At 42.1% G+C, this 17,032-nt stretch overlaps 1 protein-coding gene across 8 annotated transcripts in view; it reads left to right on the forward strand.

Moving 5' to 3' along the window:
• The window catches only part of ZNF385B (zinc finger protein 385B), a 393,630-nt gene extending 388,494 nt beyond the window's left edge, over positions 1-5,136 (forward strand). For all 8 annotated transcript variants that reach the window (XM_035007615.1, XM_035007618.1, XM_035007616.1 and 5 more), the window contains 4 exons: positions 685-930; positions 1,809-1,987; positions 3,199-3,300; positions 4,782-5,136. In XM_035007615.1, coding sequence (XP_034863506.1) covers positions 685-930; positions 1,809-1,987; positions 3,199-3,300; positions 4,782-5,000 — 746 coding nt within the window. In that variant the 3' untranslated portion in view covers positions 5,001-5,136. The remainder of the gene's footprint in view (positions 1-684; positions 931-1,808; positions 1,988-3,198; positions 3,301-4,781) is intronic.
• The last annotated feature ends 11,896 nt before the right edge of the window (positions 5,137-17,032 follow it).

Raw genomic sequence — 17,032 nt, forward strand, 5'->3', positions numbered from 1 at the left:
AGGGAGAAGTAGGCTTCCTGCCGAGCAGGGAGCCCAATGCTGGGCTCGATCCCAGGACCCTGGGATCATGACCTGAGCCGAAGGCAGACGCTTAACAACTGAGCCACCCAGGCGCCCACATCTTGTATTTTAGATAAATTGCTTTGCCATTCAAAGAGCAGCAAAAACTTAACTGACCATAACCCAAATTAACCATGCTTCTTCCCTCACCTCTACCCCAATACCCCAAAGTTAAAATGCTAACTTGGTATAAAAACTGAATTTTAATTTCATGTCCATGTCATAATGAAAGCATGAATAGTCAAATGAAACCACAATTGACGATTGACTTATTTCACGTTACCATCATATCATGTACTCGTATTGGAAAGAAGTTGGTTTTCCTATACATGAAAAACTTCCCTGGAGCATAATTTACAACTCAAGGTTCTCAGAAAGTTACATGCCACCAGTGGGAGAAAAAAAGTACATTTTTCATAAGTCATCATAATCTAGGGGTGAGCTGATACTGGAAACTGATGGCATGGAGTTCTTTTTCAGTCAAGTTCAATGAACTAAAATCTGTGCTGGAGATTAAAACTATATATGGAAATCCATTTTCTATGTGTAATTCCTCTATGTCAATTTTCCATGTGTTGATACGGTACATGAAGTGTCAATATGATCTCTCTGCGTCTCTCTTAGAAAATAAAGGGAAGCTAAAAGTCAACAGTTGCAGTCAGCCATCAGGCTCCGAAGGGGGCTCCTATCTCCTCAAATCTGGCACAGCATCCTTGCCACCTGGGACAGCCGCTTCTCCCTCGAAGAGCACAAACGGAGCTCCTGGTACTGTTTCTGAATCAGAAGAAGAAAAAGCCAAAAAATTACTGTATTGTTCACTATGCAAAGTGGCTGTGAACTCCCTGTCCCAGCTAGAGGCACACAACACAGGTTAGCAGCTATCATTTGAATTTAAATCGTGCTTATAACAAAACCCAACTTTTCCCAGCAGAATACCGTATCTTTTGTTGTTTAGACGTTAGGTTTGTTCCGTGTCTTCTCTGCTTTTATGACTCAAAGGAATGATTTTAAGAAAAGTAGGATATCATAATTTTGGAAACAGCAAGGCAAAAGTTTAAAGCAAATTGGAGATAAAACTTATTCTGTTCTTTATTTTCTCAAAAGCATCTAATATTTCCCAAAACTCATTACAATGAAGTGACAGAGATGAAGACAAATATCTATGCACAATGTTCACTGCAACACACTTAGAAAAAAAGAGAAACAATTTAAAAGTCCCTCAGTAGGGAAACGTCGAATGCTATATTATAGTAACCCAACATGAGAGAACATAGTGCTCCGTCATTAAAATGTAACTATTAAAAAAAAAAGTATATGATTTGCTGTGTGAAATTTTCAGGATATTTAACTAGTATGATCCCAATTTTGAAAATATATGTATTTTTTAGTATATAAACAAAACAAAACCTGAAAAAGAAAACTAAAATGATAACAGTCGTTATCTCTGAGTGGTGAAAATATAGATAGGGTAATCTTACTTATGCTTCTCTATATTTTCCATATTTTCTCCATAATATACTCATGTTTTCCCATTTTTTACCACAAAAATGTGTTGAATAATCAGTGTCATTGTTTATAATAAATAAAAACTGTTTATAATCAGCATTAAAATGATTATTTTTTTAAAAAGCAATGAGAAATTCGGCCTGAAGATAAACTTCTCAAAGATAAGAAAACAGAGAGCTATTCATATATCTATTCAGTTCTTAAATAGCTACTTACTTAATGTATGTCTCTTTCTGTCTTAGGATCCAAACACAAGACCATGGTTGAAGCTCGTAATGGGGCTGGTCCAATTAAGTCCTATCCTAGACCTGGATCAAGGTTAAAGATGCAGAATGGCAGTAAGGGCTCAGGACTACAGAACAAGACATTTCATTGTGAAATCTGTGATGTTCATGTTAATTCAGAAATTCAGCTCAAGCAGGTAATGTATCCTGAATTAGTATTCACTGTTGTTGGGTCACCACCAATGAAGTTTTAAATTATAGGTGAGGTTCGGTGGGGTGAGGTCTGGAGCAGATGACCAAGAAAGAATTCTTGAGATGTCTTTGGTGCAAAATGGTGGTTTATTAAAGCCCAGGGACAGGACCCACGGGCAGAATGAGCTGCGGCCCCGGGGCTGTGAGGCGTGGCAGATTATATACTCAGGAGTTGGGGAGGTGAGGACAAAGGGGGTGTCCAGAGGACTGTCATATGCTAAAGAAGACTCTCAGGATACTGGAGGCCTGGTTATTGATTGTCAAGCCAAGGCTGTTTTTCCCTCTAATGAGGCACTAACAGGAAGACAGTTGGGAGTTTCCTGGAGGAATGTTACGTTCCTCCTAACACACGTCCTTGTCAATGGGCTTCAGGTTCAAAAAGAAATTCCAATTTTATTTACATTTCCTTCCGCCTCAGCCTCCCTTTATTTTATGGAGGGGAGGGTGATGTTAGGGCTTCCGGAAACTGAGTTCTGGGTCTCTGGAAGTTAGGCTATTGATAAGAAAGCTCCTTCCTTGTAAATCACTAGTTCACTAAAGTTCACTAAAGTTCCCTCAGTTCACTAAATTTGTGAACTGAGGGAAACTCCTCTCCTGTAGGACCGTGATCTCGATCAGTTAACCACCTGTTTTTCCTTTAGGGCAGCCAGGAGTGCCTGAGGAATGTCACACATATCACATTGTGGGGGGGGGAGGGTGTAGGGTGTCAGCTTCTGCTTTGTCCTCAGCTAGCCTTCTGCTCCCTCATCAACCACTGGCTTGTGTATCTATCTAATCTACATGATGGTTCTGGGCTAGGTGAGTACAGCATTCAACCTGGAGCTTGTAGTCAGTCGAGCAGGAACTTCTGGAAGACAAGATGTTCAGCCTGTCTTTCACAGACCAAAAGGTGGTTAGGGAGACAGACTCATCAGTCACGACGGTAACAACAGGCAAAGCCAGGTAAGTACTACAGAGAAAGGAAAGGAAGAGAGGCATCACAACTGAGTGGGGAGCAAGTCTGAATTTTGAGAGCGCGGTGATCTAATCCTCACCACCGGGGAACTGTGGAGCCAGAACTGGGAATGGAGCAACCTGCTGCCTCTATCTAGGAAATATATTTTACATGGAGTAAAGGTCACAGTTAGATTCAGCTAATGCATCAAACTTTTTTCAGCACATTTCTAGCCGAAGGCATAAGGATCGAGTTGCAGGGAAACCACTGAAGCCGAAATACAGCCCTTACAATAAACTCCAGCGGAGCCCAAGCATTTTAGCAGTAAGTTCACCTCACCTGCTCACTTGTTTCGTGGGGCAAGGACTGTGGGTTAGGAGGGCCTAGGGACTAACTGGTCCTGAAAGGTTTTGAATATCCGTAGCCCTCATAGACAGAAGTTTAGAAGTTTAGAAGGAACTGCTTAGTCTCTGCTGTAGGACACCTTGAAGGAAGCTGCTTTAGAGAAGAGAAACTGAACCTCTTTAAGAGCTAATACCTTACTCTTTACCAGGACATTTTCCAAAGACTACCTTCTTTAGCATATAAAGAAAAACAAAGGCTCAGGAACAAAGACAAGTAATCCTGAGGAATCCTGGAATGTGTTGAACCTGGAAGAGGGCTTGCTTTCCTTAAACAAAACTCCATCCATTTGATACCGTCCTCCTTTCTAGAGAGCTCTCCCTCTCCTCCCTCCTACACCCACCTCTCCACCCCTCCTTCTCCAGAAAGTAAAGTGGGTGTTGGTATTACTCTCTCTTTCCCTGTCTCCCAGGCATGTTGGTATTCAGCCTGTCCTACCTGCTCTCAATATGTGCTGTTTTCAGTTTCTTTGCAAAAATACCCAGGGGCGCCAGCAATAGATGTCATATAAATACCCAGATGGATGGATTTTATAATCTCCCTGGGACTTAGCCCAGTGTGGCATTCCATTTGAGGTTGAAGCGGGATTGGCCAGCTGGAGGCGATGCTCCCAGCTTCTGCAAAGCCTCCATCTGATGCTGCAAGCAGGTGTTACCTGCATTAAACAAATCCAGTGTGCAAAGCTTCTCCTGATTGCAAAAGAGAGAAATTAAGGATTGATTTCTTACTTTACAAGAAGATTCCACCTTGGGATTCCTTTAAAAAGAGAATGTTTCTAGCACACTTACAATCCTTCCCAACGACAGAAATTTGAGTTAGCTGCAGTTTTTCAGGGAATACTCTTTAAGTGGCCAGAGAAAGAGGTGCACACTGACTTTGTTTTCATGACGCTTAACAGGTCCCTAACGTCCTGAACCCCAGTTACTTCACCCAGTGCAGCTCTTCAGAGACAAGTGTAGGGTCAGGCATACTCCCCCCTTCCCCCCCACCCCGCCCAGAAAACCTCTCTCAAAGCTGCACTGTGGTTTACGAGTAGTCAGAATTTTAAATTGAGCTCCATTATCTAAGCAGGAAACTTTCTGGGTATGTTTGTTTTTTCTTTGTGAGAAGAAGCGGCACAAAATAGCTTTAGTATCTATTCAGAGAGGCCCCCCCCCCCCCCCCCCCCGGCTTCCTAGTGCCTAGAGGCAAGGGCCACCAGAAAAAGAGTGGAAATGGAAACAAATCAAAGCAAAGGTGTGCCAAGAGCCTCTGAAACCCAGCCTTGTGAAAATAATGTCCTGACTTTTGAGAGTCACGGTCTTGAAAAGCCGACTTCTTAACGTCTGTGTTGCGAAAAGATGTCCGCGGTGCTTATCGAAAACCATCTCCCCACCCCGTGTCCGGTTCTCTCCCTCCGTTAGGCAAAACTTGCATTCCAGAAAGACATGATGAAGCCTTTGGCCCCGGCCTTCCTGTCGTCGCCCCTGGCGGCGGCGGCCGCGGTGTCGTCGGCGCTGTCGCTGCCGCCCCGGCCGTCGGCGTCGCTCTTCCAGGCGCCCGCCATCCCCCCCGCGCTGCTGCGGCCCGGCCACGGGCCCCTCCGCGCCACGCCCGCCTCCATCCTCTTCGCGCCCTACTGACGGCCCGCGCCCCGGGGCCGCTGCAGGGGGAGGGCCCGAGGGGGCGGCGGCGGCGGGAGCGTCTGCGTTGCAGCGCCCCCCCCGGCCCCGACTCCAAAGACTGAGAAATCACTAGGCTCAAGAGTGCGTTGCAGCCCCCCCCAGCCCCCCCCCCAGCCCCGACTCCAAAGACTGAGAAATCACTAGGCTCAAGAGTGCTTTTAGGGACCGCTCCCACCGTTAGGGATCTGAGCAGCCCAGGCTTTATGCCCCTGTCCCCTCCCCCCACCCCACTCCATCTGTGTATCTGAGATAATTGGTTTCTTGCACATGTATCGGTCAGAAAACAAAACAAAACAATGTATCTATATACCATTCGCTGACTCTTTTTCCATGGGTGTGATCTGGCTTAGAAAACGATAAGGAATATTTTCCTGACAGACTTGAAAACTAGGGTCTTCCTCACACGTCTGTAAATAACTCTGGAATCCAACTGGGCACATTGTAGTGTGGAACAAAAATAGATGAACACAAGTGCTTACTTGTGGATACCATCTTACCAACGGATCACAATGTTTTCTTTTCTGGTGTACTCTTGTCGACGGGGATGGTGTACTGTTTTAGACCCAAGCACTGTTGTATCCTGTGTAGTACTAGTTCTGTATCTCTTGTCTGAATTCAACATTCTTAGTTGCTGTGTAAATGTTAGGAAGCAAAGTAGCTTTGAATTTTCTCTTTAAGAGAACAAAAGATAATGTATTTTGTTTATTTCACGTTTTATTTGGTGATATTTAAAAGAACTAGAAAGCCATATAATATAGCTATAATTACTACCTGTTTGCTATTTTTGTTTAACTTATTTTGTAGCTTCCTCACTTTAGTTTGAGTTGCTAAGCAAATGTATACAACCAGAAAAAAAGAGCTTCCTAAGTTGCACATTTTTGCACCTCTTGTGCATTCTGCAAGGAGACAATGAATCCATGTATTTCTACGTAATTATCTTTTTCATTTTTAACCTGTTTCATTTGTAATGATGCTACATAATTTTGTGGCTCCCTGATGCAATAATGTACAGAAGATAAAAAATTTATAATTGAACAATTTGTCTTTCTGTTCACCGAATATATTGCAGGTCATGCTCCCATGCCCCCCTTTCTAAACTGGTATCAACAAGACTGGAATGTTTGTGGTATCAGGGGCAAGAGGTATCATAAAACAACAAAATAGAGTGAACTCTTTTAGAGCATCTATATCTGCAATCTGTAAATGGTAAAATGTCTGTGTATTTTTTTAAATGTACCTTTTCAATAAAAGTACAAAAAGTAAAAGCCTGTTTGTGTTTTCAAAGTTACTTTCTCCTGAGATGCCTTCAATTTGAAATCATCTGATGAACAATTTTCAGTAGGTGCAAAGATTGCTCCTTACGTATTTAGCATTTTCAGCTCTTATTTGAAGCATTTTTATTTGTCATGTTTATTCATTACTGTTCACAGCATCTGTGTGAGGCAAGACTTTACTGCTCTTTTCCCTCTGAATCCCTAAGAAGTCGGGCCAAGTTGTGAGTGTAGCCCTAAATCACAGTAGTAGCCTGATAAAAATTTGTGACTCTGATTTTTTTTTTTTAACTTGCTCTAAGCCTTCTAAATCCCTAACCCATCTTTCATTTGTGTCCAAGGCATTTATGATCTCCTTCTATTCCACTCCTCCCATCCGTCCACCCCTTTTTTCTTCCTACCTCATTCTCTTTTTAAGTGTAAAGATCAATACATCACTATTTGTTCTGGTTACCTGCTTAACGAACTACTTCAAAACTTAATGGCTTAAAATAACAACCATCTTATCTCATGATTTCAGAGGTCAAGAATTCCAACCAGGCTTGGCTGGGCTGTTCTTCTGTTCGAGGAGGCATCAATATGAAGTCCCTTGGTAATACTTGGGGGAGGGGCGGTGTCTGGAGGCCCAAGATGGCTTCACTCAACAGGTGTGCCTGGATGGTGGCTGGAAGGCTGAACTCCATTGGAACAGTTACCAGAAGACCTACACATGGCCTCTCCAGCTACGTGCTCTTAGGCAATGACATGGTAACTCAGGGCTCCCAGAGAGAGAGCATTTCAAGAGGCCTGGGTGGAAGTCAAAAAGCTTTTTATAAAATGGTCTCAAAACTTCCAGCATGTCACTTACGCTGCATTCTATTCATCAAGCAAGTCACTAAGGCCAGTCCAGATTCGAGGGGAAGGAAAGTATTCACTTTTCAATGTGAAAAAGAGCAAAGAATTTGTGGCCATCTCTAATCTACCACTCTGTTACAGAACTTTGAGGGGAGTGGTAACAAAGCTATGATAGAGCCCCTCTTCCCCCACCGTAAGCCCAAACCATGCCAATTCTTTAAAAGGAGAGGAATGGGGGTGGGGTAGGACCTAAACTCTCCTTTCTAAAAAGTTAAGGCTAGTGGCTGGCAGTGCAGCTGTGCTCAGCGGCAGCAGGCTTCCTTTATCGAAGAGTTTATCCAACTGTTGGAAAATTGTTGACCTTAATATTCTAGGCGTATAATCAGGTTAGTGTTAGAGTCTATTAAAATTCCAGTTTGACATTCAGACTTTGTTTGTTTTACTATGAGTCATTTCAACTTTATACTAGTTACACTAAACCTTGGTTGGACCTTCATACATGGCTTAGAAATGTCATGCTCTGAAAGAAATGTGTTTCCGTGTAACACTTCGGAGAAGTTTTTTTTTTTTATCAATTCTATCATGAATCCAACGGCAATTATATTTCATTTCTCTTGTATATCCTCCATCTCATTAACGTTCACTGCCATCCTCAAAAATTTTTAAATGTCAGTATTTAAATAGACCCAGGAACCTACTGATTAGATTTATAGATTAAGATTTTGAAAAACCACCTCAGGGAAGAAGTATAAAAGAATAGCAATTAATTAAAATGCATGCCTCCAGGGATGCCTGGGTGGCTCAGTTGGTTAAGCGTCTGCCTTCAGCTCAGGTCATGATCCCAGGGTCCTGGGATCGAGTCCCACATAGGACTCCTTACTCAGCAGGGAGCCTGCTTCTCCCTCTGCCTGCTGCTTCCCCTGCTATGCTTTCTCTCTCTCTGTCTCTGACAAATAAATTTAAAAAATAATAATAATAATAAAAATAAAATGCATGACTCCAAAAGTAGCCATGAGGAGCTTCAAGTAATGACATACACAACACTATTAAACAGATACAGCTTATCCAACCTGATTCTGGGTCAGTCCTAAGCAGATGTGCACGTTGGAACGAATAGCCCTTCCTGCGCCATTTTTAGTGGGGAAAGACTACCACTCTACCCCTCCACTTACTGGGAAAGTTAAAAAATGTGCTGTTTACTCTGACATAGTCCAGCTCTGGTCTCTGTAGAATATGTAAATTGATCTCAGACAGGATTGCCAGATAAAATATAAAACACCTAAACAAATTTGAATTTCAGGTCAACAATGAATAATTTTTAATAGAATATTTTAATAATTTTAGTAAGATGTTGCACATGGTATAAGTACATTCCAGAAGTAAGTGTGCAATTTTGGGATGTACTTATACTAAAGAATATTTGTTGTTTATCTGAAATTCACATTTAAGCCTGTATTTTTCCTTGCTAAATCAGGCAACCCTTGTCTCGGGAGCATTCCTCTTCATCTCAAGTACCATGATTCTTCAGGAAAGAAGTGACCCCTGGGTATTCACCACCAAATAACAAGATTTTGAAGGTGCATTGTTAGATGCACTCACCAAATAGGCAGAGGAAGGAACTTGCAGTAAATCAAAGTCAATGATATATTGACATTGGATGGGACCAGGGCACGGGGAAAACGTAGCTACAGATGCCCCTTACTGAAAGCCACACTGACAGCTGCTTAACAAAACTAAACTGTTGTAAAAGCAAAAAACAGAATTTTCATTTGTGTTATGCACCAAACATACCACCCCTGATGTGCTCCTTCTCTGCCCTAAGAGAATGCCTATATTCTGGGGCAGAAATGGTTGTATTTGTGTAGAATTTTTCTCTCAGAAAGTGCTAGAAGGAGAACTACACCACAGTTGATATAGCTGAAAAAGAGAACCATGGGAATTCCCACTGGAAAAAAAGCTAAGGAGACAGAGCTGATAGAGCATCAGGTGGAAATCGTGTTGTGCTAACACTCCCTTCAGGAACCTAAAGGGACTCACTGAAGAGGTTGAATTGGGGGATGTTTTGAGAAATGGGCACCCACTGCCCGGGGTGTGATCAGAGAGAAGGATGATGGCAGGAGGGGAGAGATGACCAGGAATCCTTTGACAGATAAAGTCAGCATCAAGACGTACACCCTTGGTAAGCACGAGCTTCTTTTGGTAACAGGCAGAAGGACTTCGTTTCACCTCTGTAGGCCTGCTAGGTGGATTCTGGCCTCTCTTCAGTGTTCCTTCCACCAGATCTTGATTTGGTTGATATGATGGCCCTCTGGTAACATCAGAGTTGACATGGCCTCTTTGGGAAAATCGTAGTTTTGATACTTCGGTGGGCTGAGGAGGAGCTATGGAGTGTAAGAGCAAATTCCACAGGGGATGATCATCTTTGCCTCCTTCCTTTCTCCAGGTAATTAGCTCCATGGGGGAACTCATCAGGGGCCTGATGCAGGCTCTCAGCAGCAATGGAGCGTGACTGTAGGGAAGTGGCCTGATTTCTTTGGCTAAAATGTCTAAAACGAGAGTGTCGATACAATGTTTTCTACTCACTAAGTGCTCAAGCTGCATCAACCTCTGGTTGTCAGATCACTTCTGTGGATACAGTGACAATATCTTCATGTCATATTCATTTTAAGAAGTCACTTATCTACAGATGATTGGACAAGCTAGTCATTAAGCACCTCCTTTTCATTTTTATTAGAGTGAAAAAGTAAAATTAGGATGGAAGAGAATTAAATAAGAACAATACACAATTTGGGGCTCCTGGGTGGCTCAGTCGGTTAAGCGGCTGCCTTTGGCTCAGATCATGATCCCAGGGTCCTGGGATTGAGCCCTGTGTCTGGCTCTCTGCTCAGCGGGGTGTCTCCTTCTCCCTCTCCCTCTGCCTGCTTGTTTCAAAATAGTGAAAAAATATTCATCCATAGGGAATGAGTAAATAAATTATGGAATCCATATGTGGTAGGAAATAGCACAACCATTTAAAATGATGACATGGGGCACCTGGGTGACTCAGTCAGTTAAGCGTCTGACTCTTCATCTCAGCTCAGGTCTTGATCATTAATTCAGGCCCTGTGTTGGGCTCCACAGTGCACATGGAGCCTACTTAAAAAAAATAAAAATAATGACATAATTCTGTAATTACTGACATGAAAAGATGTTCATGATATGTGTCCAAGTGGGAGAAATAAAAGGTTACAGAACAACATGTTAAGTATGATCACACTCATATCAAATTTTAAAACTATACTTGTATGTTGATATCCATATATGGAGAGATGTCTGATGAAAAAGTGGTTATCCAGACTGATGGAAGTTACTCCTGAGTTGTAGATTTCCATATGGCTCTACATTTTATTTTTATTTTTGGTATAATTTGAATTTCTATAAGGAACATATATTGTTGTTTCAGAATCATGTAAATATAATCAGTTGTCCCATTATAACCAAAACAAATAACCTCCACCACACAATGACACACAATTTCAGAAGAATCCAAGAAATTATAATTGAAAAATAAATGGGTAATAAATGTCAAATAAGAATAGTTAATTATAAAAACTAAAGCAAGAAAAGATCTTTAATGTTATTTCAGATTTTTTTTCCTGCCTTGAGAAAAACTATTTTCCTGACATGATGAAAACTATAATTAGGTTACTTTGAAAAAGGAAATATCCAATTACTTACATAATATAAATAGCATCTTTTTTCTTAAAGATTTTATTTATTTATTTATTTATTTATTTATTTATTTATTTATTTAAGAGAGAGAAAAGTGCAGGGGCACAGGGGAAGGGAGAGGGACAAGCAGAGTCCACACGGAGCCCATCATGGGCCCTCAAGGTGGGCTGATCTCATGACCCTGAGGTCATGATCTGAGTGAAACCAAGAGTCAGACACTTAACTGACAGAGCCACCCAGGCACCCCTGTAAATAGCATCTTAAGGTTGATGCTTCTCGATGCCTCTCTCACGGATTCTACCCCCCTCTCTCCCATGTTCTGGGCTCTTCTGTTGTTACTTAACCAATTCTTTGGGAATTGTATGACCAGTGCATAGATTCACATAGCCTCGTTTGTTTTTTGACTGTAAAAGATTGTGCCTATTTATTCAAGTAATGACATGATTATAGGATCAAAATACATTCATCTCTCACTGCTGATTGGAATTGCATTTTTACTATAGCATAAGTATAGCTCTATATATAGCATATAGAGTTTGGTGAATAGGCCACCAACTGAAAGAAAAGGCAGGCTTCCTTTTTCCCTCCATCAGAGAACTACCATCCTAGGCATATTTATCTGAAGTTTTATTCTCTGCGCTGTGGGCGGTGGGGAAGAATTGCCTGTGAAAAGAACACAGACTATATAAGTATGGATAGTTAGGAAAATTTCCTTGAAGAGCCCCTGACAGCATTTAACCTATACAGGGCCCCAACGTTTCAAATGATAAAAGGACAATGCAAAACACAGCCTCCTTTTCCTGACAAGCAGTCAGAATACTATCCATACACTCTCCCTAAGAAAATTCACTATCTGGATGCCAATAACTGTTTCACTTTCCAATAAATGTAAACAGGTGGCACATGAGACGATGTTAACATCAAAGCTTGCACGATAAGAAAACCCTCTAGTGACTAAACACTCTGCACTTTGATTTCTGGCTCTCAAAGACAAAGATCAGTAGGCTCCTCCTAGTAGCTCCTGGTAATAGGAGGCTCTCCTGAGATGCAGTATCACTACAGATAGCTGGAAGTCAAGTTCATATCTTCTTTAAAACAAAAAGCTAGCTTCAGCTCTCACACTTATATTTCGCAACATGGCTGAGCCCCTTTTCAATCAATATACTGAGCAGTTAAGCACTGAAATCAGTTTGGAAGTCGAACACCAAGCAAGAGTGAAAAAGTGCCACTGCTCACAAACCAGAAAGCAAGGCTTTTTAATGGGTGGTTACTTTGCTTTGTCTACAGGCAAAAAACCCCAAAAAACAAAAACAAACCTTGAACTAACTGCTGAGTCTTCATTGAGGTACAAAGTACAACCTGGCCTACAGATTTTGAAAGGGTAGTGTGGAGAAGCATCACCTGGAGAGTTTGTTAAAATTTATATTACTGGGCCCTATCCCCAAAGATATTATTCAAGGGGGCGGAAGTGATGCCCAGAAACTGCATCCTAACAGGCCCGCCCCTCCCCCAGTCCTCCCACCCAGGGTCACATGGAGAAGACCGAGAACAGTCTGGCTCATAAAATCGAAGAAAGCTTTATCGGCCTCAGGATGCCAATAGACTCTTGGGTCTATGCAGTGCCACACATCGAGTCCACATTAAAGCAGTAAACATTTCCAAAGGCTACATTGAGTAGACCAAACTTCAGGCCAAAACTCCAAGGAACTCCATCTCCAAACAACCAAATACTTTTAGGCAAACAGTAAAGATTTTCAAATGCCCTAGAAATGAATCTGCTTGTTTTTTCCCCTTTGCAAACAAAATCCTACATATAACTCTTACTTAAAAGCAAAGCAAACAAAAACAAAACAAAACAATAGTCTGTAGCATGTGATTCTAGTGATTCAAGACAAATAGAGGAATCAAAATATCTCTAAGAAGAGAAATAAGAGAAAAGAGGTTCTGGGTGTTTATGAAAGACTTAGGCTAGTTCTTTAGTAGCCACTCTAGAAAAGTAAGATTACCGAGATGGCTTTCAGAGTGTGATCTCTAAAATGTATCCACTATTATTGTGGACTAGGAAAGCATGACTTTATACAAACACAGAATATACCAAAATACCTTTCAATAAATCTATCTCATGAATCTAAGAAGCCTACTATGATACTAAAATTTGGCTACCAAAATACTTGACTTATACATCAGGAGATCGGGTGTCAACAGAAGTTTATTTTTCACATACATGAATCTTAGTCCTTTCAGAACCAAATGTCTCTTGGTTTTATTTAAATCTTTAGAGAGAACCCTTTCTAGAAGTTATTACCTGTTGTCCTCCCTTCTTAAGTATGATATACTGGCTATAATCCTTTCTTGATGATTCAAGTGCACCACTAAAACCATCATTCGTGACACATAGGTAGAAGATGTCATATAGTTATGGAAAGAACAAAGGGCTAAAAATCAGAATTCCCAAATAACTCTAGTCCCCAGAGCCTACCCTTACTGGGCACGTTACCTTAAGCAAGTTTAAGACGCAGTATCCTCATCTCTAAAATACGGATGATACCACTTGTCTGGCATCTACCAGCATTTATTGTAAGGATCAAGTAAAAACTATTATAGTAAGTGCTCAGTACATTTTTAGCTGTCATATTATTGGCATGACACCATTGCAGGACCCGCACATCCCCAAGAAACAGCTGAGGAACCGAGACCACAGAGATTAAGTAACAAATTCTTCCTAGACGGCCTCCTGCCAACTTCCATGTTCTGCCACCAGTGCGGCCAATTTCATGTCCAAGTCCTGGGAAACATTTGTAGAAACACAGAGCTTGTGAACTACTTATAGAGATTCCTGCTGAGACGTAACATCTGAGTAATATCATAGGAAAGAGCTTTCAGTTTAGTCCCATTTAACAGCCACTTAGGGTTGATGTTCAGACACTGGAAAGACAGTAAGTGGATAAGAATGGTTTCTGCCTTCGTGCTGCTTAACATGCTAAGAAGGAGGGAGACGGTGGAGACAACACATATGAACAGTACTTCAATATATAATAAAAGCAGGGAAAAAAAGAAATATATATACACATATATTTGTATATATTGTATATATACATATAATAAGAGCAAAGGAAAGACAACTAGCTCAAGAGGTGGGCGTGGCATATGCATAGAGTGAGGAGATGCCCAGGAAAACTTTCTGGAGGACAGGATAGCTCAAATGGCAAGAAGAAAGAGCATTCCAGAAGAAGGAAGGACATGAGCAAAAGCACAGACGTATGAAAGACAGTCTGGAGGAACCTGTGAGCAGTTCCTAGCGCTAAAAATGAGAGGCAGGAAGGGTAAGAGTTGGCTGGGAGGTACGTGTGGATCAGTCATGAAGAACCTCATATAGACGTCTGGACGAAATCCTGTAGCTGGTGGGATCGTTAGAGGATTTTAATTGGGAGTAAAAGGATCAGATTTGCATTTAGGGAGATCTTTTCAGTGGAAATAAAAAGGAGGCACTGGAGAAGGTGATGTGGACCAGAGACAGTTAGGAGGCCGCAAAAAAGACCTGAACGAGGGCCTCAAGAATGAAAAACTATGAAACGCTCTAGGCAGCAAAAACCACCGCACAGAAGCCAACCAAGGAACAGCTGCTGCAGCCCAAGGCCAGCGCGCTCTGGGCAGCTCCAGAGCAAGAACCGCGTGGGGAGGGGGGAGGGAAGGGAGGAACCGCACCCCGCACCCCCCCCCCGGGGGGCGTTGCAGAGGCTCACACAGGCTCTGAGAGCGCTCCCCTCCGCCATCTCCCCACACCGTGAGCGGGGACTCGCCCTAGTGAGTCCAGACGAGAAGAAGTGATGGGCCCAGAGCCAGAGCTGCTGGGCACGGAGAACTATCTGCTCTCATCCTCACAGGTCCCAGACTACAATACTCTCTGAGTTCCACGGTTTACTTTTCTGATGTGTCCTTCCTTTAGTGTCAAGTTGCAAAGCAATCATTCCTCACCCCCTAAGGCTCGGTGACTGGAGAACTGCAGTAGCCAGAGTGTTAGAACTGTGTGTAAAGTTAAGAACAGAGTTCCCAGAGCATCCTGAGGGATGCTCCCTGGAAGCAAGTGTACCAGAACCATCCTTGGTCTTTTGGCCTCTACGGCACCTGCTCAGCTGCAGCATTTTTTCCCCTTTCTTACTTTCAGGGGTTGCATAGTTAGTGTTTGTACGTTGAGGATGTCATTGAAATGGCGTCTGAGGGCGCCTGGGTGGCTCAGTTGGTTAGGCGACTGCCTTCGGCTCAGGTCATGATCCTGGAGTCCCTGGATCGAGTCCCACATCGGGCTCCCGGCTCAGCGGTGAGCCTGCTTCTCCCTCTGACCCTCTCCTCTCTCATGCTGTTTCTCTCTCGCTCGCTCTCTAATAAAAAATAAATAAATAAATAAAAATTTAAAAAAAGATTTAAAAAAAAGAAAAAAAAATGAAATGGCATCTGAACATGTGATAAGTTGTTATTATACCATGCAAATAAATAATCTTTTTTTAAGTAATCATCTTCTCGGGGTGCCTGGGTGGTGCAGTTGGTTGTCTGACTCTTGGTTTCAGCTCGGGTTGTGATCTCAGGGTCATGAGATCAAGCTTCATGTCGGGCTCCATGCTCAACACAGAATCTGCTTAAGACTCTCCCTTCTCTCTCTGCACCTCCTTCTCTCAAATAAATAAATAAATCTTTAAAAAAATAAAGTGCTTAAAATAAATAATCATCTTAATTCATTCTACAAACCATGATGTGCCAGACACTGTATTGAAAAGACTAAAATAAATGAGATTCCCACCTGGTACTGAAGGAGATTACTAGGGCCTTCAAAGAAAGCAAAGTCTCAGGTACTAGGTTTGTTTTTACACGTGTCTGTTTGTATTAACTGGAATTTTATTTCTGATAATGCTGAGATGAGTTTAATTCAGAGGACATCATCCTAAGGATCACCTGAGGATGTTTCAAAAACTATCATAGCAGGGGCGCCTGGGTGGCTCAGATGGTTAAGTGTCTGCCTTCGGCTCAGGTCTTGATCTTGGGGCCCTAGGATTGGGTTCCCGTCAGGCTCCCCACTCAGCAGGGCGCCTGCTTCTTCCTGAGCTCCTCCCCCCCACTCATGCACTCTCTCTCTCAAATAAATAAGTAAATCTTTTAAAAAATAAATTAATTAATTTTAAAAACCTATCGGAGCCATGGTCTCAGCATCACATCAGCTGAATCAGGATCTCGGGTGGTGAGTCCCGGGCATTGATAAGAAAATAAACAAACTATCCAGGTGATCTTAATAAGAGCCAGGCTTGAGATACACTAATCACTTAGAGCTGAAGAGGGACCACAGATATGAAGGCAAGAGGAGTTAGGTGCTTCGGACCACTATTATTTGAGAGCAAAATACATCTCCCAAGCCCAAGGAACAAAACAAACAAACCAGCTTTCGAGGTACGTGAGTGGTGGGGGAGGAGAGGATATTTTAGTTAAATGATGTCCTGTTTTTCCTCGGACGTGGTCTAATCTCCCTATGGGTGCACGTACAGACCATTGGAACTGTCATCCGGTACGATGGCACTGTGAAATCTGAGGAGAAAATGTTGTCAATGTGTTGCTAAACCTCTGATTGAAAAGTATAACCTCTGGAAGTAAATATCCTAAAATTACTTACCTAAATATGAAATTCCTGAAGCAGTACAGAGTAATCTGTTAGACCATTGATACTAGAGCAAAATAATTTTAATTATATAAATGTCCACAATCTACACAGATTCCTGTGTGGTTGACCCCAAAAATCACCATAGGAAATTGTCAATGTATTGGATTCAGGTCAGGAATGTATTCACATCAAAAAGCAGTATTTGGGTCCATTAAGCCACTTTTGCTACATTATGCTGATAATGAGGATGGGGAAAAATAAACTCACATACCTTTTTTTTTAAAGATTTTATTTACTTATTTCACAGGGAGAGAGAGAGAGAGCACAAGCAGGGGGAGCAGCAGAGGGAGAGGGAGAAGTCAACTCCCCACTGAGCAGGGAGCCTGACATGGGACTCGATCCCAGAATCCTGGGATCATGACTCAAGCCAAAGGCTGATGTCCAACCAACTGAGCCACACAGGTGCCCCTGAACCCACATACTTAATAAATAATAATAATGACTAGAGATACTAATTCTAAGAAATCATG

Source organism: Mirounga leonina, unplaced genomic scaffold (assembly GCF_011800145.1).
Source record: "Mirounga leonina isolate KUSES-001 unplaced genomic scaffold, KU_Mleo_1.0 Mir_151, whole genome shotgun sequence".
NCBI classification, from domain to species: Eukaryota; Metazoa; Chordata; class Mammalia; order Carnivora; family Phocidae; genus Mirounga; species Mirounga leonina.